At 43.1% G+C, this 26,492-nt stretch overlaps 1 protein-coding gene and 1 pseudogene across 1 annotated transcript in view; both read right to left on the bottom strand.

Annotated features, from left to right (window-relative positions):
* Positions 1-26,492, bottom strand: part of man2b2 (mannosidase, alpha, class 2B, member 2) — a 66,947-nt gene that overhangs the window by 1,205 nt on the left and 39,250 nt on the right. Inside the window, exons 13-16 of the mRNA XM_055643068.1 lie at positions 23,893-24,082; positions 21,214-21,366; positions 19,614-19,726; positions 17,078-17,195 (exon numbers count right to left, since the gene is read on the bottom strand). Coding sequence (XP_055499043.1) covers positions 17,078-17,195; positions 19,614-19,726; positions 21,214-21,366; positions 23,893-24,082 — 574 coding nt within the window. The remainder of the gene's footprint in view (positions 1-17,077; positions 17,196-19,613; positions 19,727-21,213; positions 21,367-23,892; positions 24,083-26,492) is intronic.
* LOC129705047 (U2 spliceosomal RNA) lies at positions 9,272-9,381 on the bottom strand (annotated as a pseudogene).

Below are 26,492 nucleotides of genomic sequence, written 5' to 3'. Positions count from 1 at the left end.
ACGTTTCAGGTTGAGACCCTTCTTCAGACTTTCTTCACCCATTCCTTCTCTCGCGAGATGCTGCCTGTCCCGCTGAGTTACTCCAGCATTTTTGTGTCTAACAAGTAAAGGTGTTCGATAAGGTCTTCGGTGTAAACCAGCATCTGCAGTTCCTTCCTACACATTTACTTGTTCCTCCCCCTCCATTCTTCCACTGTTGTTGCACTTGGTTAGAGCTTGACCTCTCCAATGTTTGCCTATTCAGATGAAAGGCCATTAACCTGAAACGTTAACCGCTCCTCACCCACAGCTGCTGTTCGACTTGCTGAGCATTTCCACCATCCGCCATGTTTCTTTGTTTTTTTTTGTCTGCTTGAACAAATGAGGCCACTATTTCTGAAGTGAAACATGACCCATCATGCCAACTTCCCCCTGCTGATTCCATAATGAGTTGCGTGTGACAATGTTTTTTTTCCACTGTGAAAATAAATGAATTGCCTCCACAATCCATCCTCTTTTGGCTTATCAAGATATAACAACGAGAGATATAATTTTCAAAGACATGCTGAGAATGACTTATCTTGCTGTGAATTCCAGATTCTCCCACAGGGCATGTCTGACAGAAATCATCATTAAAATAATTTACAACAGAAATGCCTGAAAAGTCAAATTTATAAATCAGAGGATGTATTGGATTGCAACCCATCTTTACAGTAATAAATTCTCAGCTTACAAGGGATTCAAGGCAGTGGGTGGAAATATTTTCCCCAAAAACACTTGGACAACTTGATTCAATCACTGCTTCCACTGACTTGTGAAAGAGGTTTTTCATTTTAATTCGAAGCACTTAGGAAGATTTATAACATAAACAGATTGCAGAGGCAGCAGGGGAGCCTTTGGCTATTCAAGATTTAATGACCAAGACCACAATAACAATGACAAGGGCAAGAGAAGTACAATCAGCAAAGGAGAGAGACCAGAGATAGACTCAAAGTGCTGGAGTAACTCAGTAGGTCAGGCAGCATCTCTGGGGGAAAAGAAAGGTCCCAGCCCATCCACCTTCTCCAGAGATGTTGCTTGACCCGCTGAGTTACTTTGTGTCTGTCTTTCGTATATACCAGCATCTGCAGTTCCTTTCTACACAAGAAAAGGGGGATGATGCTACTACAGAAGATGGATGTATCATCTGGATTTGGGCCCCATATTTTAATGCACACCTGACCCATACATATTTACTATTACTCCAAACCTTACAAACATAACTCATAATGTCCGCACCCTGCCCATGATTTAATTATAACAGCCAAAACAGCCAAACCAAATATACAATATTTGCTCCTCTCTCTCTCTTACAGGTTTACTTCCAATTTTTGGTTCGGGATTACTAGTGTCACGTATACCGAGGTACAGAAAAAAACCCCGTTGTTTTGCATGCTATACAAGCAGATCAGATGTACCATACATAAATACAATCAAGTCAAACACAAGCACAGTGGATAGAGCAATGGGGAAGATGAAGAGTGCAGAGTATAGTTCTCAGCTTTGTTGCGCATCGGTTCCATAGACAAGGACCGATGTCCACAATGGGATAGAGGTGAATCAGACAGCTTATAGAATTTAGAATAGAATTTATTTGCCACACAACCAGGGTCGGTGGTATTTGGGTTTTCAGCAGCGGTACAATAATAATATGGAAGGACCATTCAGATGTCTAATAACAGTGGGGAAGAGGCAATGTGAAGGGTAGATGGAGTCAATGGTGGGGAGTCTGTGGGATGAAGTGGGCTACACTGACCACTCTCTGCAATTTATTTATTGATCTTGGGCAGAGCTGTTCCTAAGCCAATCTGACAGTACGCTTTCTATGGTGCATCTGCAGAAGTTTGGAACAATCACGAGAAACATGCTGAATTTCCCCAGTCTCCTCAGGAAGTGGAGACGATGAGGGGCCTTCTTGGCCGACAGATCGATGTGGTGGATCTACAACAGATTCTTGATAATATTAATGCCAAGGACACCGAATATCTCAACCAATTCCACTTTGGCACCACTGATGCCGATTGGGGCACTTACTCCACCTGCTTCCTGAAGTCGATAACTAGCTCCGACAACTTGCTGACATTGAGAGAGAGGTTGGTTGTCCGAGCACCATGTCACTAAGATGTGTCTCTCTCTCCCCCCCCCCCCCGAACTCCATCTCGTTATTGTTCATGATTCAGCCCAAGTAGTGTCATCTGCAAACTTGCAGATGGAGTTAGAGTGGAATTTGTCTGTACAATCATGAGTGTATAGGAGGTATGGTACGGAACTGTGAACACATCCTTATGGAGCACACAAGGTCACACACTCTTTTTATGCTGAAGATCTAGATGAGAATAAATGAGCAATGATGAGAATGAACAGGGTGATGTTCCATGCATAGAATTCATGGACTAAAGTAGGTATGTTACAAAACCTACCTGAATCGTGTCTGAGTATCTGCCCCACCCCGTGTGCGCGATTCTGGCGCTGTTTAGAGGGGGCGGGTTTAAAACGCGATTTTTACTAGGCTGTTGCAATCGAAAATGTTCAGCCTAGTAAATCATTAACGGAAAATCGCTGGAAGACCCCGTCGCAAAAGGTATTATTAGTTTTTATGGCCTTGTATAATAGTTATAGTAGTTTAAAAATCACTCTCTCAACCCGCAACCTCTCGCAGCCCCAGGGTTTTATAAAGCAAACAATTAAAGGTATGTACCTTATTTTTACATTAAAAGGGGCTTCTTAAGAACCCTGTATATAAAGTTTTCTATAGCGAATAGTTCATTTTGGGCTCTTTATATCCCGCAGTATTTTTCTGGGCATTTGAGGGCACAAATCCACTGCAATGTGAACGTTCTAAACCAGCGCGTTCACAGGAACCCACTAGAAAGCTGATTTAAATTGACTTTAATTTACAGCAATTGAACACTAAATTCCTTCCATTTGGCCTATAAATTGATGTAAATGAGATTTAAAAATCATGTTTTATTGTGAATTATTTGTGAATATTATTTGGACACATAGGCTATTTAAAAATGTTAATCATTTATTAAGAAATTGATAGATGTTTAGATCTAGTAATTGAAGTTTGAAATTAGCTACAATTGGGTAACTAACTAATTATATGCTTTAATTTCAGGTCCTCCAAGTAAGATTATTTTATATTTGTTTCAGAATGGTTCAATCTATGATAACTGAAAATTTCATTCAGTTTTCTTAATTTTTAAGAAGGTTATGGGCTTTTGACTGCACACGATCACAGCTTTTTTGTTATGTCCATAGAAAATCAATAGGGAACAAGATGCTAATTTCCGAGTATGAAAATGGCCATAACTTTTTTATTACTTGAGATATGAAAGTGAATTAGGTGTCAAATTAAACTTATTGTTATGCTTTATCTGATGGGATAAATTGCAGACTTGATTTTTTAAATCTCAAAATTTTGTAACATTGCTAACTAAAGTGAACCTCTGCTCCCTTCCATAGGATGTTATGCAGGACCTGGAGCCCAGCCCTTACAACAGTATAGTGGTGGTCAGGTCTATTTCAATGCATGTGAAGACCACAACAAACACATCAGCTTCCATTGAATGTGCGTTTCTTTACATTCTATATATATTCTACATCTGCTTTCTAATGCTCTGTTAGTTTCCGCACCCTGCTCCCATCTGCACCCAAACCCATGTCCTCCAGCAGATAAAATTCAGCCCAAGAGGAACAAAACTACAAATGGAAGTCTGGGAAAAGAGAATAGTATATATCACCAAAAAAGGAAAAGAACCAGAGCAATAGTGACTGGCAAAAAAAAGAAACTTTGTCTTCAAACTCAACCCATTGAAGGTTTCATTAAGGCAGTAGAGGGGCGCTGCTGGTGCCTTACAGCGCCAGAGGACAGGGTTCGATCCTGACCTCAGGTTCTGTCTGTGGCATTTGTATATTTTCCCTGGGACAGCATGGGTTTTCTCCAGATGCTCCGGTTTCCTCCCACATCAAAGACGTGTGGGTTTCTATGTTAATAGCTCTCTGCAAATTGCCCCTCGTATGTAAGGAGTAGACTAGCAAGTGGGATAATATAGAATGAGTTGGCAGAAGACTGGCAGAAGGGCCCGTTTACATGCTGTATATCTAAAAAACTGGACTATCCATGGTCTATTAGTTTAGTTTAGAAATTCAGTGTGGAAACAGGCCCTTCGGCCCACTGAGTCCGCGCCATCCAGCATTTCCACTAGTTCCATCCTACACACTAGGCACAATTTACAGATGCCAATTACCCTGTAAACCTTCACATCTTTGGAATGCAGAAGGAAACCGGTGCACCCAGAGAAAACCCACGAGATCCCAGGGAGAACGTACAAACTCCGTACAGACAGCACCCGTAGTCAGGATCGAACCTGGGACTCTGGGGCTGATAGGTAGGAATTCTGGCACTGGTAGGCAGCAACACTACTGCTGCACCAGTGTGCCACCCTCAGGCTTACCTCATTTGACTTCTCAGTATTACTTTCTTTATGAGGAGTAGGAGGGGAGGGGAAAGAAATCCGGGGAGTTGAACAAGTGCTCATGGAATAGAGACCCTTTTTAACGCAGCTGGTTCCAGATATCTGTTAACTCCTCCGCTCATCATGAATCCTTCCACCAAATGCCTAAACCCATGTTCCCTAATCAATACCCTTTCTAATAAGTTTTTCCCTTTCTAAATGATCACAAACAGAAAGAGAAAAATATTTATGCAGACGGTTTCCATTGTCAACATTGTTAAAATAATCTGTTTTTGTTCACACAGGAGTCTTGTCCACACGAGAACAAAATAGATCACTGCATGAAGAAAGGTGTGACGATCACTGCATGAAGAAAGGTGCGAGTTTCTGAGAAACAAATCCAGTTGATGTGTCTCCATGCACTCAACAGCAGTAGACAATTAATTTTGCAAGAAGAGCACAATTTCCACGTGTTTTCTCAAAGGTGGAGATTTGTGCAAGTCCTCAGCGCGCAAGACCAAACAAGTGAAACAGATTTGTCAAAGCAACAGTGAGCTATCGCTACCAAATAGTAGCAGATCTGTTCAAAGACAGTGATGCTAAACAAAGCTGTTCTATTTTAGTTCCACGAGGACAAGAGAAGCAGTTTATGGTTTGTGTAAGCTGTGATGATCAACAAGCTGACATTCTGCAGGTGACCATGGAGTCATTCAACTCAACTGCATGGTAAACTGATCTTCAGTCCAACTGAAGTTGACATTCTTGGACAGTCCAAATGCCCGCATTTCACCCATATCCCTTAAAACTCTTCCTATCCAAGCTTCGTCCATGAAGGAACCTGAGGGGCAACATTTTCCACACAGATAATGGTGGTGGGTATACGGAACAAGCTGTCAGAGGACGTAGTTGAGGCAGATACTATAACAAATATTGAAAAGACATTTGGACAGATACATGGGTAGGAACGGTTTAAAGGGATGTGGGCCAACAACGGCAGGTGAGACAAGTATAAGTGGGGCATAATGGTGGGCATGGGCAAATTAGGCCGAAGGGCCTGTTTCCATGCTGTCCAACTCCATGACTGTAATAAAATAGTAAGATTAAACGAGAACTTACCAGTTTGAAGTTTGATCTGTATTTTATGAGGAGTTACGATGAGGGATTTCGTGAAGAACCCCGCTTCCACGCATGCGTGTCATTCTTCAAAGCAGCGGTGTGAGGTCACAGAAACCTATAATGATCTAACATAGTAAGATTATCAAAGAGATACCAGTTTTTGATATGATCATAAGAGGGTGGGAGCGGAGGGCACGAAATCCCTCATCGTAACTCCTCATAAAATACAGATCAAACTTCAAACTGGTAAGTTCTCGTTTAATCTTACTATTTTACTTCGGAGTCACGTGAGTGACTTCGTGAAGATTTCAAAGCTCTGTGACCTCATGCCGTGGAACGAGTCCATGCTTCACAACTGCCTTGGGTATTGGGAGAGAGCATCATTAGTAGTTTTAAAACACAATTATACAAAGAGTTGTGTGGTATAACGAAAAAATATAACATTTTTTAAAATTTGAGAATCATAACCCTGTAACCTATCGGGCAAATTATTTTGTTGAACCTAAAATGTTTTCTTAATACAATGATGGCTCCAAATTAACTGGTTTATAATACAACCTGTGGAAAAACCCTTTTTTAAAATGACCCTCCTGCCATTCTGAGGGTTTGGTCTGTGGGTACCTGTACAATATTGCTGCGGATGTTGCTGCAGTCCTGGTGGAATGAGAGTTGAAACATCAGTGTCTATTCCTGCCATTTTTAGGACCTATTTGAGCCACCTTGATATAGTTTGAGTCGTGACCCTATCATGCAGTTTCTTGTAAGAGATAAACAACTCCATACTCTGACCTCGAATGTTCTGAGTATATGCTATGTATTGTTAGATGTGTCTTGTTATACACAGTCGTTTGCCATATGGGTGTACCATAAAATCAAACCCTAGACCCTATGAACCCGATCTTTTATTAAATCCTGTATGACAACACCAGTTTCTCGGTGAGATGATCAGGGAGTCCAGGCTCAGTTTGCTTAATGGCTGGACTTGTTGTGCGGTAAATAACACCATGAGCATAACCATCTTCCTGGTCTGTTACTGAGGTGACAACGCTGTTATGAGCTACAAGCTCCTCAGCATGTTGAGAAAACGACACCCATGTCCCAGATTTCGGAGTACCTGGTATGCTTACCAGGGGTGCGTGCCCACAGCGTGCCGTTCCGATCCTTGTGATAGGTAATTGGAGAGTGCACTTGTGGCACTATTGAAGGCACTGTAGCTCCATCGATTATCCTAATGGAGGCTTGTAAAAATTCCAATACGGCCAGAATGTTCTTGGCCTTTTGGTCGAGATTGTTGTCCAAGCAGTATATGCCCCATTTCTTGATGTGTCCAAGGTACTGCTTCCGTGTTGACAGTCTTAGTGCAGATGAGATGAGATTCATCGTTCTGTCTGACAGTGTAGTGGGTCTGTTAGACTCTACAAATCAATAAATCCATAGTGTTATGGCATGGATGACTGCCTCCAGTCACTGGATAAATCAATAATTTTTTGGCAATGTTCATAGGGAACATGGTTCTAACACCATCCCCTGTAAGACTGAAATACCATGATTGAGAAGGTCAGTCGGGTACTCTGAAAATTCCAGATGCCAAGTGTGGTTGAATTATCCCTAGTACCCCATTGATGGGTCCGAACGGGGGAAAACCTCACCCTATGGCTTATTTACATAACAATGCCAAGCTGGTTTACGAATTTTAGTACATAATAATGGGGCTAATGATTGCCCCTTTTGTAAGCTCTATATTGCCAAAGTTCCTCTATTGAGTCAATGCCTGCCATATAGAAACCCACAACTGACACCAAGTCTATATCAATAATAAGAGCATCCATCTTAAAATGAATATCTAAAACAAATGTGTTTAGGGTTAAAATCAATGATAATCCTGCAACCCTACTCTATCTTATATTTAATAAATATGTTCAATCCCATCTTTTGTGTACAATTCTTGTAGCACCATGTGGGTTTTAGATTGTTTGGTTTATGTAAGGACAAAATGCCCTTCTGGTGTATGATGTACTGTGGTTATTGGGATGAGAAAAACCCTATCAGATAACCCTGAATACTGCTGAGATTATATGAATCTGTAGTGATTATATACCATACATAACTGTAGTGTTGCAACCTCCCCATACCCTCGTAGGTCCCTATTTTAACAGAAGAAAACCCCACCCACCTACCTCCATGGTTACCGGTGGTTTTGTTATTTCCTTGGTTTTTTGAAAATAAGGTTCTGGTTTAATATTTCTTGTTCGGGGTTGTGTGGGAGGTTGAGGCTTCCGCATCTTCCAGGGTGGCCGCCCTGGCCATACCCTAAAATGGATCCTGCAGGTTATATTGATTTCTGACACTGCTACTGGTATGAGCCACATTTTTTATGGCCTTGCCTGTGGCTGGTATCATGCTCCAAAATAGGCCCTTGCGCTGGCCTTGATGAGCCCCAGTGTCTTGGCTTAGTCCACACACGGTTCTTTATTTGCAAATGGTAGCATTTTTGGGGTCCTAGTGCTGGCTGAATGGCCGCCTTCCACGTGTAGTTCAGGTTATATTGCATATTATTAAACAGATCTAGTGCGTCTTGATGGTCTTTGGTTACCTACGTTTAGTCCAGGGTGCTGGTGTGTGCTATGATGCCTTCCGTCAATCCCTTGAAGGTTCTCTGGATCTTGAGGTCCTGGTTCCTGATGTTCGTCCATATGCTGCCAAATGCATTGGTCTACACTGGGCACCTGTAATGCCTCACCGTTGCCAGGTGGCAGATGTCTGGCCAGTGTTTGTAAATTTTTCTTGTTGGCGTTTGTGGCCAGACATATAGTAATACTATTGCCATCCTGGATCCAAGTCTACCCATGTTTGACTTGGCTAAAGTAATCGGCCACCATGTCCAGCAGAGTCCCTGCTGTGTTAGGATCATGGGACGCTGTATTACCAGGCTCTGGCCCATCAGGGTCCTGCCTACTCTTTTTTATAGAGTTAGAGATCTCTAGGGTCCCACACGGGGTACCCATGTGGGGCTTAACTGCTGCCCACTTGTCTTTTGTTCTGCGGACCCCTCTTGCAGGTCAGCCCAGAACTGACCCACAGTGCTCCCCTCTGATGGGGTAAAAGCATTGTGCAGCCCTCAAAGAGGTACTGCTGTGGGTTTATCACGTTGGAGCAAGGCTCCATACACCGCTTCTTCCCGCTCCAGCCCTCTCGGGCACTGGTTGCCGGCGGTTTTATGCAAAGTCGGACCCTTCTGAGTCCACTACCTTGTTTGATTTGTGTCTAGCCTACCGCTCGGTCACATGGATCTGGCCGGTGCGGGGCCGACATCGGGCACAGCTGATCCCACTACGGTTGATCCAAGTGCCGCTGGCTGCTGCTGGCTGCCCGCTGTTCCATGGTCCTCCTTCTCCAGTTTTGTCCTTCCTTCCGTTGAAGTGGATATGGCCGGTGTGGAGGATAACTGGCACAGCTGCTTCCATCTATTCCTTTAACCTGACTTCAACGCTCTCAGCACTCCTGGCTGCTCCTTTATCTTAGACCCCTGGGACCCACCCCCGTACTGACGGTACTGGTCCCTTATGGTCGTTGCAGCCGGTCAACCCCACTCTAATGCCCTCAATTCTGGGCACTCCTACTTATATGGTCCTTAGATAAGGGACATATAAGACATTAAAACTGATGATAACAGCTACTATAGTTTTTTTATATAATATATATAGTCCCTAGATAAGGGGTGTATCAGATATTAAACTGATAAGAACAGATACTACACTTGATCTTAGCCAAAAAGCCGAGAAGCGATTATTGTAACTAAAACCCCGCTGGGACCGATCCTGGTACTCACATACTGGTCCCTTGTAGTAGATTGCAGCCAGTCAACTGCAAAGTCCTTTGCTGCCGAGAAATGAACTTTCTCACCATGCTGGAGCGAAGTTGGGCACAGGTGGTGTTTTTCCCCCTCCGGGAATCGATGTGCCCATGCTGCTCCTGCCGTTGCCAGCTCCTCACGAAAGTGCCACTGCCACTGCTGCTGTCTGTGCTCCTGCCGCTGTCTGTGCTCCTGCAGCTGCCGGCTGCTGCCACTGCGCTGCCGCTGCTGCTGCTGCTGCCGGCTGCCGCTGCTGCTGCTGCTGCCGCTCCTCCGCGGTTCTCCCGCCGGCCTTCTGCAGCTTACATGGACCTGGTCCATGTCTGCACCTAGAAAGGTAAGTTGAAGGAAACGCAGGGTCTCTTACCTGCTGTTCCCGACTTTCCTTCTCCCGCCGGTGACCGTCGCCTGTGTCGGGTTCAAGCCGCTTGGACCGACCCCGGTGTTCACGGGCCTGGTCCTTCGCGGCAGTTCCGCAGCCGGTAACCCCGGCTGTTCCTATAGATCCCCTGGACCCTGGTGCTTACCTTGTGAACAAGGTTTTCAGCCCGAACGTCCAGTTCCGACTCCATAAGTGCCGCTGCACTCGCTGAGCGTTTCGAGCCCCGGTACCGCTGTTCCGAGCTGTCTGTCCCGCAGCCTCTGTGCTGGCTGCTACCGACTGCTCCCAAGCCAGTCTCGTTTGAGACTGGCATAGGGACCTTTTTTACTTTGCTTCCCGCCCGGCCGAGAGGTGAATTTTGCCGGTGCGGGAGCAAAGTCGGGCTCAGGTTGTTCCCCTCCAGGGAAACTCGTGCTGTTGCTGCTGCTGGCTGCTCGCCCTCCACGGGTCTCCCCGCAAGCTTTCCGCAGCCTCCTAAAAGTAAGTAGTAAAAAGGAACGCAGAGTCTCTTACCTGCTGTTCCCGACTTTCAAATCTCCCGCTTGGGGAACGCCGTTCCCCCCTGTGTGACTCGTTGCAATGCGTGTAGCGATATGACACGCATGCGTGGAAGCGGGGTTCTTCACGAAGTCACTCACGTGACTCCGAAGTAAAATCAATGTTCGAGCTGCTTCCCTCCGGCAGACGTCACAAGGCCTTCTACGCCTGAACCTCCAGACTCAGGAACAGCTTAATTCCCAGAGCTATAGCGGCTCTGAACCGGCCCTGCTGAGTGCCCCCCATCCCCCCATGGACTGTCTTCCTCGGATGGTCACGTCGCACAGACACATCTGCACTTTAGTCTGTCGAACTGTTTTGACTGTTTCACTCTATTACAATCCATGTTCTCGAGATATCAATATCTAAATCCTAATTTTATTAGTTATTTATGTTATGACATCGGTTGGAAGCTGCATACCAAATCTCGTTGCGCTTATGTGCAATGACAATAAAATATATTATTATTATTATTATTGTTTTGGATGGAGCAGTTTTCAAGGGATGCATTGAGCTTCCTTGCTCCAGATTTTATGCCCAACTTCTGTTTGGATTGTCAGTATCAATAGCAAATTTTTACTTGACATTTATTAGAAAACGGGCGAATGTAAAATCAGTACATTTTGTTAGGAATTCAGTAAAAACCTAGAGGATTGATAACACACAGAAAAAATATCACCAGCAACTTGCCCTGGTCTACCCACATCAAAGCAATGGTCAAGAAGGCACACCAATGACTACTTCCTTAGATGGCTTAGGAAGTTCACAATGTTCCCCAACAACTCTCGCCAACTTCTACAAATGCGCCTTAGAAAGCATTTTATTGGGATGCAACACAGAGTGGTTTGGGAACAGCTCCATCCAGGACCGCAGAGAATTGTGGACGCAGCCCAGACCATCATGCAAACCAACCTCCCTTCTATTGTCTATATTTACACTTCACGCTGCCTCGGCAAGGCCACCAGCATAATCAAGGATGAGTCTCTCCCTGGTCACGCCCTGGTCTCCCATCAGGGATGAGGTAGAATGTGAAAACGCATACCTTCAGATTAAGCGATAGTTTCTTCTGAGCTGTTATCAGGCAACTGAACCATGCTATCAACAACTAGAGAGCAGTCCTGAGCTATAATCCACCTCATTGGGGACCCTCGGACTATCTTTAATCGGACATCACTAGACTTTATCTTGAATTAAACGTTATTACCTTTATCATGTATCTGTACACTGTGGATGGATCGATTGTAATCATGTATTATAATCTTTCCGTTAACTGGTCAGCATGCAAGAGAAGTTTTTGACTGTACCTCAGTACATGTGACAATACACTTAACTAAACTAATAATTATTGAGATAAAGTTGAGAGGAAAGGAGGGAGGGGACAAACTGAAGAAAGGCTATGTGGTTACTGACCAAACTTCTATGCAGGACATTAAAAACATTTCTAGGTGCCAGGTGCCAGGATCCAGGATGTCACGGACAGAGTGCAGAAAATCCTCAAGGGCGAAGGTGAACATCCGGAAGTGGTAGTGCATGTCGGCACAAACGATGTCGGAAAGAAGGGGATGAATATTCTGCAGCGTGACTTTAGAGAGCTCGGAAAAATGCTGAAAAGCAGGACCTCCAGGGTTGTTATCTCCGGTTTGCTTCTAGTTCCTCGTGCTGGCGAGAGCAGGAACAGGGAGATACGGGACCTGAACGTGTGGCTGAGGAACTGGTGCACGGGGCAGGGATTTAGATTCTTAGATCACTGGGATCTGTTTTGGGGTAAGGGGGGACTGTACAAAAGGGATGGATTGCATCTTTACAGGGGACCAGCATTCTGGCAGGCAGGTTTGCCACTGCTACACGGGTGGTTTTAAACTGAATAAGGGGGGGGGGGGGGGGGGGGGTGTCGAATGGGATGGTGGAGGATGGAGTTAAAGGGAAAGGGTTTCTTAAATGTGTGAGCGTAGAGACAGAGGGGTGTGAAATGAGGGTAGAAGTAATAGGTAGCAAGGTGAAAAGTAAAAGTAGGAGGCCGGCAAATCCAGGACAAAAATCAAAAAGGGCCACTTTTCAGCATAATAGTATAAGGGGTAAGAGTGTTGTAAAAACAAGCCTGAAGCTTTGTGTCTCAATGCAAAGCATTCGTAATAAGGTGGATGAGTTGAATGTGCAGATAGCTATTAATGACTATGATATAGTTGGGATCACGGAGACATGGCTCCAGGGTGACCGAGGCTGGGAGCTGAACTTCCAGGGATATTCAATATTCAGGAGGGACAGACAGAAAGGGAAAGGAGGTGGGGTAGCGTTGCTGGTTAGAGGGCAGATTAACGCAATAGAAAGGAAGGACATTAGCTTGGAGGATGTGGAATCGATATGGGTAGAGCTGCGAAACACTAGGGGCAGAAAACACTAGTGGGAGTTGTGTACAGGCCACCTAACAGTAGTAGTGGAGTTGGGGATGGCATCAAACAGGAAATTAGAAATGCGTGCAACAAAGGTAAAACAGTTATAATGGGTGACTTCAATCTACATATAGATTGGGTGAATCAAATTGGCAAGGGTGCTGAGGAAGAGGATTTCTTGGAATGTATGCGGGATAGTTTTCTAAACCAACATGTAGAGGAACCAACGAGAGAGCAGGCTATTCTAGACCGAGTATTGAGTAATGAGGAAGGGTTAGTTAGCAGTCTTGTTGTGCGTGGCTCCTTGGGTAAGAGTGCCATAATATGGTTGAGTTCTTCATTAGGATGGAGAGTGACATCGTTAATTCAGAAACAAGGGTCCTGAACTTAAAGAAAGGTAACTTTGAGGGTATGAGACGTGAATTGGCCAAGATATACTGGCAATTGATTCTTAATGGTTTGACGTGGATATGCAATGGAAGGCATTTAAAGACTGCATGGATGAACTACAACAGTTGTTCATCCCAGTTTGGAAAAAAAAAAAAATCAGGGAAGGTAGTGCATCCGTGGATAACAAGGGAAATCAGGGATAGTATCAAAACAAAAGATGAAGCGTACAAATTAGCCAGAAAAAGCAGCCTACCAGAGGACTGGGAGAAATTCAGAGACCAGCAGAGGAGGACAAAGGGCTTAATTAGGAAAGGGAAAATAGATTATGAAAGAAAACTGGCAGGGAACATAAAAACTGACTGCAAAAGCTTTTATAGATATGTGAAGGGAAAAAGATTAGTTAAAACAAATGGAGGTCCCTTGCAGACAGAAACGGGTGAATTGATCATAGGGAACAAGGACATGGCAGACCAATTGAATAACTACTTTGGTTCTGTCTTCACTAAGATAAAAAAATCTGCAGGAAATAGCAGGGGACCGGGGGTCAAATGAGACGGAGGAACTGAGTGAAATCCAGGTTAGCCGGGAAGCGGTGTTAGGTAAATTGAATGGATTAAAGGCCGATAAATCCCCCAGGGCCAGATAGGCTGCATCGCAGAGTACTTAAGGAAGTAGCCCCAGAAATAGTGGATGCATTAGTGATAATTTTTCAAAACTCTTTAGATTCTGGAGTAGTTCCTGAGGATTGGAGGGTAGCTAATGTAACCCCACTTTTTAAAAAGGGGGGGAGAGAGAAAACGGGGAATTACAGACCAGTTAGTCTAACGTCGGTAGTGGGGAAACTGCTAGAATCAGTTATTAAAGATGGGATAGCAGCACATTTGGAAAGTGGTGAAATCATTGGACAATGTCAGCATGGATTTATGAAAGGTAAATCATGTCTGATGAATCTTATAGAATTTTTTGAGGATGTAACCAGTAGAGTGGATAAGGGAGAACCAGTGGATGTGTTATATCTGGACTTTCAGAAGGCTTTCGACAAGGTCCCACATAAGAGATTAGTATACAAACTTAAAGCACATGGTATTGGGGGTTCAGTATTGATGTGGATAGAAAACTGGTTGGCAGACAGGAAGCAAAGAGTAGGAGTAAACGGGTCCTTTTCACAATGGCAGGCAGTGACTAGTGGGGTACCGCAAGGCTCAGTTCTGGGACCCCAGCTATTTACGATATATATTAATGATTTGGACGAGGGAATTGAATGCAACATCTCCAAGTTTGCGGATGACACAAAGCTGGGGGGCAGTGTTAGCTGTGTGGAGGATGCTAGGAGGCTGCAAGGTGACTTGGATAGGCTGGGTGAGTGGGCAAATGCATGGCAGATGCAGTATAATGTGGATAAATGTGAGGTTATCCACTTTGGTGGCAAAAACAGGAAAGTAGATTATTATCTGAATGGTGGCCGATTAGGAAAGGGGGAGATGCAACGAGACCTGGGTGTCATGGTACACCAGTCATTAAAAGTAGGCATGCAGGTGCAGCAGGCAGTGAAGAAGGCAAATGGTATGTTAGCATTCATAGCAAAAGGATTTGAGTATAGGAGCAGGGAGGTTCTACTGCAGTTGTACAGGGTCTTGGTGAGACCACACCTGGAGTATTGCGTACAGTTTTGGTCTCCTAATCTGAGGAAAGACATTCTTGCCATAGAGGGAGTACAGAGAAGGTTCACCAGACTGATTCCTGGGATGTCAGGACTTTCACATGAAGGAAGACTGGATAGAATCGGTTTGTACTCGCTAGAATTTAGAAGATTGAGATCTTATAGAAACTTACAAAATTCTTAAGGGGTTGGACAGGCTTGATGCAGGAAGATTGTTCACGATGTTGGGGAAGTCCAGAACAAGGGGTCACAGTTTAAGGATAAGGGGGAAATCTTTTAGGACCGAGATGAGGAAAACCTTTTTCACAAAGAGAGTGGTGAATCTCTGGAATTCTCTGCCACAGAAGGTAGTTGAGGCCAGTTCATTGGCTATATTTAAGAGGGAGTTAGATGTGGCCCTTGTGGCTAAAGGGATCAGGGTGTATGGCGAGAAGGCAGGAACAGGATACGGAGTTGGATGATCAGCCATGATCATATTGAATGGCGCTGCAGGCTCGAAGGGCCGAATGGCCTACTCCTGCACCTATTTTCTATGTTTCTAGGTGATTAAACTGTGATAATTGCAGAGTGAATACAGCAAAAAGTAATTTCAAGATGATACATAAACCCATCTAATTTCACCTTTACTTATCTCCCAGATCTGACCCCATTATGCAAATATTACAAATGAGAACATAAAAATTGAAACCAGCGTCAGTCATTTGCCCCCTCCCTCTTCCACCACTGTTACTGATAGTGTCTCAGCTCCACCCGTCCGCCAACTTTCCTTCCTTTAATCTCTGATTAAATTCTTGCCCACAAATCTATTTATTGCAGCCGTGAATGTATTCAAAGCCTGAGTGTGCACATCCTGCCTCTCTCAACCCTTCGCTGAAATGGAGAATTCCAAAGTATCACCTCAATTTCAGTCCCGAATCATGAATCCCTTACTGACACTATGTGCCTCCTAATTTCCTGATCTCCAGCAAAGGAAACAGATTCTTGGTGTCTACATTGGAAAACCCTCTCAGAATCTTGAATGTCTTAATGAGATCATCTCTCATTCTGTAAAAACAAAGAACTGCAGATGCTGGTTAATACACGAAAGGACACCAAGTACTAGAGTAACTCAGAGGGTCAGACAGCATCTCTGGAGAACATGGATAAGTGATGTTTTGTGTTGAGACCCTTCTGAAGAAGTCCACAGCGGTCGGCTTCAGTCTTTCTGCTCACTGAATAGTACGCAACAAAAAAGCTTTTCACTGTACCTCGGTACATGTGAAACTAAACAAAACTAAACTATCCACGTTCTCCAGAAATGCTGCCTGACCCACTGAGTTACTCAAGCAATTTGTGTCCTGTTCGCCTCTTATTCTCTGGGTTTCAGCCAGTGTGCCTTAATCTTTCTATCTATCTATACTATTACTAAAACTCTCATCTTGACCACTTCTGGTCCGCTGTGTAATTAAATTAGCGCAAAAACGATCCCCCATAGCGCCACGATTTTTTGCCACCTTACACACCATTCTCCTCCGCTGCAAGTCAAATAAGGTTTATTCTGATCGGTGAAATAGTGCAAAAGTTATGAAGGTTTAAAAATTGTAAAAACTGCCCCATCCTGAACCCACTGTCAATAACGCGGCGAGGAGAATAAAAGGCATAAGGGGCAGAGTGTGTTGTGCAGCCCGCATGGAGTGTGCAGCCCGCGGACTGCTTCTGCGGCGACCAGCACGGCCAGCCAGAAGCTGCTGAGTTGAACCGGAAGCTTCTGAGTGAACCCGGACGGGGATCTGCTGCGTGAGGCCGAAAGCTGAAGGTGCGAGGTGAGCAGAGTACAAGCCCCCCCTCCCCCCCCCACCCCCTTCCCCCACGCCACCCTTCCCCCTCCCCCCACCCACCTCCCCTTCCTCCTCCCCCCTTTCGCCCACCACCCCCCCTTTCCCCACCCCCCCCCCTTCCCACACCCCCCTTCCCCCACACCCCCACACCCCCCCTTCCCCCACCCCCCCTTCCCCAACCCCCCTTCCCTCTCACTCACCCCCCCTTCCCCCCACACCAACGCCACACACCCCCTCCCCCCCTACCTCACACCCCCTCCCCCACACCCCCATCCCCCACACACCCCCTCCTCCACACACCCTCCCCCCCATGCTTCACATGCCCCCCCTCCCTCACACCCCCCCTCCCCCACACACTCCCCTCCCCAAACAATATAAATATTCCACTCAAAGCAGTATCTTGTCCTTGAAATCTTAAAAAATCATTGTGAAAGCCCAAACTGAAACAACTCACCCATGTCATGTTGCTGTGATGTTCTCCATTTCCAACGTTGGAGAGCGTTAATATTCCAGATTCCCGTCAATGACCGCTCTTCAACAGATGCCACTGTTCCTAATGGCTTTAATAAATCCTGGCAACAGTTTAATTTAAAAAGAGTACACAAGCTTTATATAAAGAATTGGAAGGCAGTGTAACTCCTCTCTACATAATAAGTCACTAAGAATCTAAGATAGATTTTGAATTTCATTATCATTCTTGTTAGAAAATTTCAAAAACATTCTGTAATTTGGTGCATTATGACTGATGTGTATTCGTCCCTGCATCCATGTATCTTGAAGCACTGTGTATCACTTGCTCATGCTCTGTGTAAGAAAATGTATACAGAGCCATTTAATGATTTAGATTTGGATCTGAAATGACCAAGAGAAACAGAAGAAGGAATTACAAATAAAATGTGAAAAGATAATGAATAAAGATCAGCTTTGGAAGTAAGAAACCAGAACTCAAGTGGTAGTAGGGACCTATGAGACATTATATGCCTCACAAGGGTCAATCCTCCACTGAGATCCATCCTGATCAACCTTGAGCTGTCAACTCAAATTGGATATACCAATATAGTTTGACCATAACATTTCTAATGTAATTTTTAATTAGAAATAAAACTTTGAATTCTAGTGTACTTTGACCAAATGGGTCATAGACAGTTTACTCACTACATTCAAATGAAACCAGTTTTGTTGATTACATCTGACATTTCCTTAAAATTCTTTTCATTTTCTAAGCCTCAATATTATAATGAAGACATTGGTTTTGAAGAACTAATTTTAAAGTGTCAACCTCTGCATACAAGCTCATTCTCTGCTTTCATAGTGGACAGGAATGTCCTCAATACATCCCCTTTCTTAAAATTAGTGGAGATATAGCATTTAAACTTAATCCCGACTGAGTTATAGGAGAGCAGTGGGAGAAACATCAAGGTAATTACCTCAAATACATCTTCATCCTTTCCCCAATTAGGATAGTGGGTTATATGAACCACAACAATCTAACTGCAGCCAGCCAGGGAAATATTGAAATGTTTTCTGGGAATATTTCTCTCTAGTTTAGTTGAGAGATACAATATGGAAACAGGCCTTTCTGCCCATCTAGTCTGCGCCAACCAGAGATTATCCATACACTAGTTCTACCGTACACACCAGGGACAATTTACAGAAGCTTATTAAACCATAAACCCTTGCAGGTCTTTGGAATGTGGGAGGAAACCGGAGTACCCGGAGAAAACACGCGGTCATGGGGAAATGTACAAACTCTGCCCCAATGATCAGGATCAAACCCAGATCTCTAGCCATATAACCATAGAACAATTACAGCACGGAAACAGGCCATCTTGGCCCTTGTCTGTGCCGAACACTTACTCTCACCTAGTCCCATCTACCTGCACTCAGACCATAACCCTCCATTCCTTTCCCGTCCATATACCTATCCAATTTATTTTTAAATGATAAAAATGAACCTGCCTTCACCACTTCCACTGGAAGCTCATTCCACACAGCCACCACTCTGAGTAAAGAAGTTCCCCCTCATGTTGCCCCTAAACATTTGTCCCTTAATTCTCAAATCATGTCCTCTTGTTTGAATCTTCCCTACTCTCAATGGAAAAAGCTTATCCACGTCAACTCTGTCTATCCCTCTCATAATTTTAAACACATCTATCAAGTCCCCCCTTAACCTTCTGCGCTCCAAAGAATAAAGACCTAACTTGTTCAACCTTTCTCTGTAACTTAGGTGCTGAAACCCAGGCAACATTCTAGTAAATCTCCTCTGTACTCTCCCTATTTTGTTGTGTCGTGTCGTGTTGTGAGGCAGCAGCTCTACTGTTGCACTATTGTTCTGCCCTCAATGAGCCTCAAGTCACACCTGATAGAAGGATTTTAAATGAAGCAAATTATGGTTTCAATGATGAATCTACATATCACTACATTTTTTAACAGATTTTTAAAAATCGCAGGTTGAAGTTAACTTCACTCAAACATGGTTTGCATTGCAAGAGCTGCTTATTGTCACTTTCAAGGAAATTCAAACTATAGCTACGATGCTTTTATTGGTGAAAACTTAAGTTTAATTTAAAAGCAACATATTCTAGTTGTGCGTGCATCTTAAGTAAAAAAGCGTTACCACAAAAATGCTTAAAAATAAACAATGTGAGTATGTGCAATTAGTTTCTGGTCCCAATCTCCATTACTGCAAATGTCTTGGTGGCTCACACATATATACCGTAAAGGAAGGAATGTGAAAAAAATAAGAAAATAAAAATACGCGAGTGAAATGGAAAGAATGTTACACAACCTGTTTTGTTCATGAATGAATGAATTTTTAAGTTTGTAAACTTGTATGTGAATACTTGGCCAATAAACCTGTTTTGTTCATAGTTTCGTGCCGAGGGTGCAATAGCAGACTTACATGTCTGAAACATTAACTTGTGACAATTCACACAGAATTATTGTATAGATTTCCTGTAATACTTTTACATTGAAAAGTGACAACAGACCTTCAGGTTGACTCTCACTGGTTGGGATAGCACCGGATCTTCTCCCACCTCATATAAATGCAGAATTCTCAGCAGAACCCGACGGAAATTTGGCTGAGACTGTTTACCTTGAACTGGAGAAAAGTGCATTAGTGATTCTGTTTCAAAGATTAAAAACAAAACATAAAAATGGTTATTCCATTTTCAGAATGTATGAAAAATGTTACTGAGCACAGTAGAATCTTTGTGTTATTGGTCCAAAATTGATTAAGCTATTATGTGAAACAAAAATATAAAGACTTACATAAGTCTAATAAAAGATACTGGAAATGGAAGTGGATATTTAAAAAAAAGGCAACTAAATTGCCTGCTACTTTGTTGGTCTCTGTATTCCTAATAATTTGGAAAGCAGGACAGAAAATGCAAAATTAGGGGGTATATTTTTTGTTGTAAATTTTAACTTACCCAGCAACAACTAAAGCTGGCAGATAGACAATTGAAATTAAGCAGTTTACCTGAACTGGACAAACCATTACAGCAATCTCTAACCCATACATTTTGAATATTAGTTGATGGAATGATGAAGTTCCCTTAAATTGATTGCTTCTCTTTAATTATGTCAAAAACTTCATCCTTATCCAGATTTTGGTTTAATTGCTGAAAATTCATTGGTGTGACCAAATTCCTGAGGGAGGCGTGCCTATATAATTCTGCGCAGCCTTGCCATTTTATCTTGAGCTAACCCCATGGAGCAAGGAAGGACAGCAAAGTCCGTGTGTGAGCCATGTGACTGGCCTGCGTTTGTTTGGGTTTCTATAACCTTTTTGGGTTTATAGAAACATTAGAAAATTCGCAAACTTTGACAACAATATCCAGGTAATGACGAGACATGCTGGGGTCCAAACAATTTTTCAATGAACTTAAGATTACTATAAGCCCAATCTTCTAAATTCTAGAAGTATAAACCAAGATCCAGTCTTTCTTCATAAGACAGTCCTGACATCCCAGGAATGGTGAACCGTCTCTGCACTCCCTCTAAACATTTCCTTTCAGAATTAAAAGGGACCCTGTACAACTGAGCCAATTTCAAATCCCAATGAAATGCCACAAATAGGTTTTTGGGTACCCGCTAAGTGTTTGCAATACCATAATTTAGGAACCCTGTACATGGGACTTGACCACAAATGCTCGGAAATATTATTTGAATTCCAGCCTCCTTAAGATAAAAGTCCAACATTTTATCAACCTTTTCAAGTGCCATTTGTCTATTACTTTTAAACAATTTATGCTCTTGTACTCCCAAAACGGGTTTACAACTCAACAGCTCCTGAGTTCCCCACCTTTTAGAAAATACTCCTATTTATCCATCTTGGCTCCAAAATAGATGATCTTACACTTGACTACATTAAATACCAAACACGTTAGTTTAACTCAATCACTCAGTCTGCCATTGACCTTTTGCAACTTCCTGCCCCATCTACAATTATTTAATGACATTTACAAATGTGTACCCAAATGCCAAAAGCATTTTATTGGCTGTTAACTTCAAATTGTGAAACTCTTCATCAACTCACTGAACATGCAACACGTGAATAGACTACAAATTTGTAGAGCGGCTTACCTCGAGTAATATCTTCTAGGTGTTTCGTGTGGTTTGAATTGTATTGCCACCCAGGCACCGAGAGTGTGAGAAGATGAAGGTTCGATGGGAGAGAGAAAGAATTTGCTGCAGTCTCACCGTGCATTTTGTTTGATTGGACAAGCGCCACATTTCCTGTGGAATGGATCACAATATAACAAAATGATAGTAACGGTAAAAAGGGATTTTTTTGTTTTTGTTCATACAGTTCTTACCCATAACCATTCATTTTAAAAGACCAAGAAAAAAAGTCACAGGCTAGCTTGAACCAAAGCAAGAAACTGTATTACCAGACCACTGGTTGTATGGTTCGGGGCTGAATAAGTGCTGCGAATTATTTTATAGTTGCACTATTCAGGTCTCTTAAACTCTAAAATCAGCAATATTTTCATTTATCAAGAATGGTCAATGACAGCATCTATGCATAAAGTTTCTTTAATAGAAAATGTAAACTCAATTGCATTATACAGACTTTTTTTGGTTTGATTTAAAAGAAAGAATTGACATTACTGAATCAAAGAGCAGTAACAATCATCTCTAGGTCATTTTGTATCGCTGTGGAAACTTTATTGACCACATCCAATTGCGAGTCAGGCTGACGTGATTTCCAGTTTAGGAGTGCGTCAACGTGTTATTCTCCATGCCCACACTCTACCATCTGCAGCAACCCACTGCCCATGATTCTCAAATCTCAGACTTACCCTCCCCAACCATTCAGAACTTTTCCCTCATCCCAACTGCCCTCATCCCCTTCGAAATACAAGGACAGGTACCCATAAGCACAGCCTGATCTTATCTTCCGCCGCCGAACCAAAACTGCCAGTAACCAAACTTCCATTCCGTCAGATACCTGCTGAGGTCCCGATTCCTCCCACTCACTGCTGAGGGTGCCTGGTTCCAGTGTCAGTCACTCCTTCAAGCACAAGTCCATTGTGTGCAGTGGTGGGGCCCAGGACTTAAACAACTATTAGTGCCCTGTTACTGTGGCCATCCATCACACCAATTCGGATGCATTTACATTCCTGAGCCTCGATTGCTATTCAAAGGACCAGCTATCATTCTAGCTACAATAAATGTTGGGCATCAGGTGCATTGTTCCACGAGTGGTGTATGATCGCTAAAATGTACAGTTTTTTTACAACTCAAAGCACCAGCGATCTGGGCTCAATCCTGACCTCGGGTGCCATCTGTGTGGAGTTTGAATGTTCTCCTGGGTTTCCTCAGTTTTCTCCCACATCCCAACATATGTGTGGGTTTTGTAGGTTAATTGGCCTCTGCAAATTGCCCCAATTGTGTAAGGAATGGATGCAAAAGTGAACTTGTGTGAACGGGTGATCCTTGGTTGGCGAGGACTCGATGGGCCGAAGGGCCGATTTCCCTGCTGTATCTTGTAATCAATCAATTAATCAAAAAAGTGCGAGATTTAAAATTGACAAGTCTGTAGATCCACCATCTCAAATGATGAAAATCTGGGTATTTTCACGGCAGATTCACAGAATGACAATCCGTACTCAAAAGTCCATCGGAGAAGCATGGGCTGTGATAAGGTTGCTGCAACACACTTCATGCTTTTCCCACCTTCATCATCAACATCTGTCTGTACTGTCAGGTGGCTCACAAGATATGGGAAGTGGTCCATGTTTCCAAGGATTAGTTGTGGAGCTTTAATGGTGGAGGACGGTATTGCACAGCAGGGGCAGGTTGGTGCTGGGCCTCACCGTACAGATGTTGAGTGCAACATGGATCCTTCTCAAGTGCTTACTTAAAGGCAATAAAGAACAACAAAGCCTCAGGAACTGATCATTGTCCTGCTGAGGTTCTAGCATTCAGGCACAAATCCCCAACTGAGCTGCCCTTATTTGGGGGGGGAGTATATACCAGGGATGCTATAATTGTGAACAGCTTCAAGATGGGAGGCAAATCAAACCGAAGATACCACAAAAAGGCCTCCCCATTGTTTGCTGCAGAGGAAGTCATTGCCAGAATCCTCCTCAACCATCTCATCCCAGTTGCTGAAGAGAAGTTCCCTGAACTGTAATGTGGATACTCTCCTGGAGGCATGATGGCATGATCTTCACTGCATGGTCTCCATCTTCACTTGTTGCAGTTCCCCACTATTATAGACAGCCTCACTAAAGACTTGGCTTCCATCAACTAGGAGGAGCTGTGGAAAAACCTTCTCAAAATTCACCTCCACCGTAACTTTGCTTCATGATGGTATGCAAATCACGATCCTAACCAATGAACAGACCTGATTTTGGTGCAGTCTGGTATCTGGCAAAGCTGTGTCATCCCATACGCCCCATTATTTTTTTCCAACCTTTCCCAGTGCTCCAACTCGCGTCTGACAAACTCCCCATTGGAGTGAAACTATTTGACCTACGTAGCACTCAAGAACCAAGGTCACCCCAAGCATGGTCAGATGGTAAGCATCAACGACTGATAAGTTTATAGGAACTGATAGAAGCAGAATTAGGCCATGCGGCCCATCAAGTCCACTCTGATACTTCAATCCTGGCTGATCCATCTCTCCCTCTTAACCCCATTTTCCTGCCTTCGCCCCCATAAGCCGTGACATTACTGATCATTAATTGACCTCCAAAAGCTCACAATCCAAAATCACCTACAGTTGACGCTGTGAACAAACTCAGTGGCACATACCTGAGGTAGGCCCAAACGCAACGACTGGCCTGAACTCAAGTGCCATCCCACTCTGATACAAGGATGAAGTTGTGGATATTGAACCAAACATCAGCCAGAAAAGTGGACGTACAACGGAGGTGTCATTCAGTGTCAAGTTGTAGGCCAGATTCCATTCCTTGTTGTTCCATAATCGTCGATGAAGCATCATCTGTAAATATAACAATCTCTCAAGATTACAGAATGTAGCTTGCCGAGACATTCACAATATAACTAAGGCGACACAGTGGCAGATTTGCTGCCTTACAGCGCCAGAGATTCAGGTTTGATCCTGACTATGGTTGCTGTCTGTACAGACTTTGTACGTTATACCCGTGACCATGTGGGCTTTCCCTGGGTGCTCCGGTTTCCTCCCACATTACAAAGATGCGCAGGTTTGTAAGTTAATTAGTTTCTGTAAATTGGCCTTAGTGTGAAGCACAGAACCAGTGTAACGGTGTTTGTTGGACAGTGCGGACTCGGTGGGCCGAAAGGGCCTGTTTCCACACTGTATCTCTAAACCAAAAACTAAACTAAATTTAAGGTATCAATAAGTTTTGTGGAAGACAGTAATGAAAAAATGCTGCAGTATTAAAAATGAGGCAGAGGATTATCTTGTCCTGCACATTTTTACGTTTGATAACGCTACTCCGAAGCACCTCAGGATCCTTTGATATATTACACAGCTGTATAAATGAAAATGCTAATTTTGGTTACAAATGGATGGGACTTTGAAAAAAATATCCATTGTGCGGAACAATCAATTTCAGTTACAAATTTGAATCAGGTAGGTATCATATATAAGTTATTTAACATGGAGATTACATGTGCTCTACTTGTCAAATGGTGGCGGCTCAGGGAAGCTTACAAAAAAACGACCAGGTTTTTTCCATTCACTTTGCATTTATAGTCATACTGCACGGAAACAGGCCCTCGGCCCAATTTACCGATGCCGACCAAGATGCCCATGTCCCACCTGCCTGCGTTTGGCCCACATCCCTCTATCCCTTTTTATAAACCTTTACTGGTTGTTCTTCTCTCATCTACATAACTACAGACTCATTAATTTTATCTTCTATTATGGTCTTTGACATTAGAATAATTTATTTGTCAGTATCCAATGACTCCTCTTTTGTGGAAAGTGGAAATGCTTCAGTTTCAGAGCACAGTTTGCACATAAAGTTTGAAGATTAGTGATTGGACTCCCTAGTCTCCCTGCTGTTTCTACATGGACATCTTCCAGTTGTCATGAGTGGACCCTATGATCAAACTACCTCCATTTCTATCTATTTATGCTTTGTCTTTCTGCAATCATCTCCACGAATTGATCCACATTCTCTCCCCCTGCACATTTATACCCATTTCACCATCATTTGTGGTTCGATATCACATTTATAATTACCTTTTCATCTCCTGTAGTTGGATTTAATATTTGCTGATACAGCATGGAAACAGGCCCTTTGGCCCAACTCGTCCATGCTGACCAAGATGCCTCATCCAAGATAGTTCCATTTGCCAGTGTTTAGCCTAGATCCCTAAACATTTCTAACAATGCCTTTTAAATATGGCTATTGTACCTGCCTCAGCTACTTTCTCTGGCAGATTATTTCATACTTCCAACACTCCCTCAGGTTCTTATTAAATCTTTCTACTCCCACCTTAAAACTATGGCTTGATTCCCCTATCCTGGGGGAAAGAAAATCTGTTCATATACCCCATCAATCGTCCTCATGGTTTTACCCACCTCTTCAATATCACACTCAGCCTCCTGCACTCAAATGAATAAAGTCCTCGCCTGCCCAACCCCAACCCTGTAGCTCATGCTTTCAACTCCTGGCAATACTCTTTTAAATTTCTGCCCCTTTTTCCGCCTTAAGCCTGACTTATCATTTTTCATATTTTAACTGATTTATCAATTCCACTCTGCACCCTAATATATTTGATACTAAGATAGTTTAAATCTCCACAGTGCAGTATTTAACATGTCTGGAAGAATAATAAAAGTTCAATGTTAAGCCCCTTACATACTTGTTGGTCCAAAAATATAACCGTACATTGTTTTAGTAGCCCTAAAGTCATGCTTTTGTTTTTGCTATTCTTACTTCTTTTAAAACAACTAGAAAACCACGATGATGGTCTTGTTTAATCCCACTGTAGTATTGAGGGCACATTTCCAGTAAGATTATTACCATTACACTCACAACGTTTCCCAAAACACTCTTTATCTTAATTATTTTTCAATGTAAAGGACTTTGGTTTCAACGCGAGTTGATTTAAACGTGCTATATAAATAAAATTTACTTCCTTACCTAATCTGAATCTTATACTAAAAACAGCTTGATTTTCAGTTAATTATCGAGTTGTTTTACAACCCTGGTACTTTATTACATCTGTAAATTGCCTGGAATGTTATGCCCCTGTATAAATCTCATGGGTTCTAACAGCATGAATGAATGGCATTTAGGCAGTATCAGCTGCTTCTATTTCATTACAGGATTTTTCAAAGGCATCGTAATAGAATAGACAATAGGTGCAGGAGTAGGCCATTTGGCCATTTAAGCCAGCACCGTCATTTAATGTGA

This window comes from Leucoraja erinacea, chromosome 1, assembly GCF_028641065.1.
Source record: "Leucoraja erinacea ecotype New England chromosome 1, Leri_hhj_1, whole genome shotgun sequence".
Classification (NCBI taxonomy): Eukaryota; Metazoa; Chordata; class Chondrichthyes; order Rajiformes; family Rajidae; genus Leucoraja; species Leucoraja erinaceus.
This window is presented reverse-complemented; position numbering and strand designations above follow the sequence as displayed.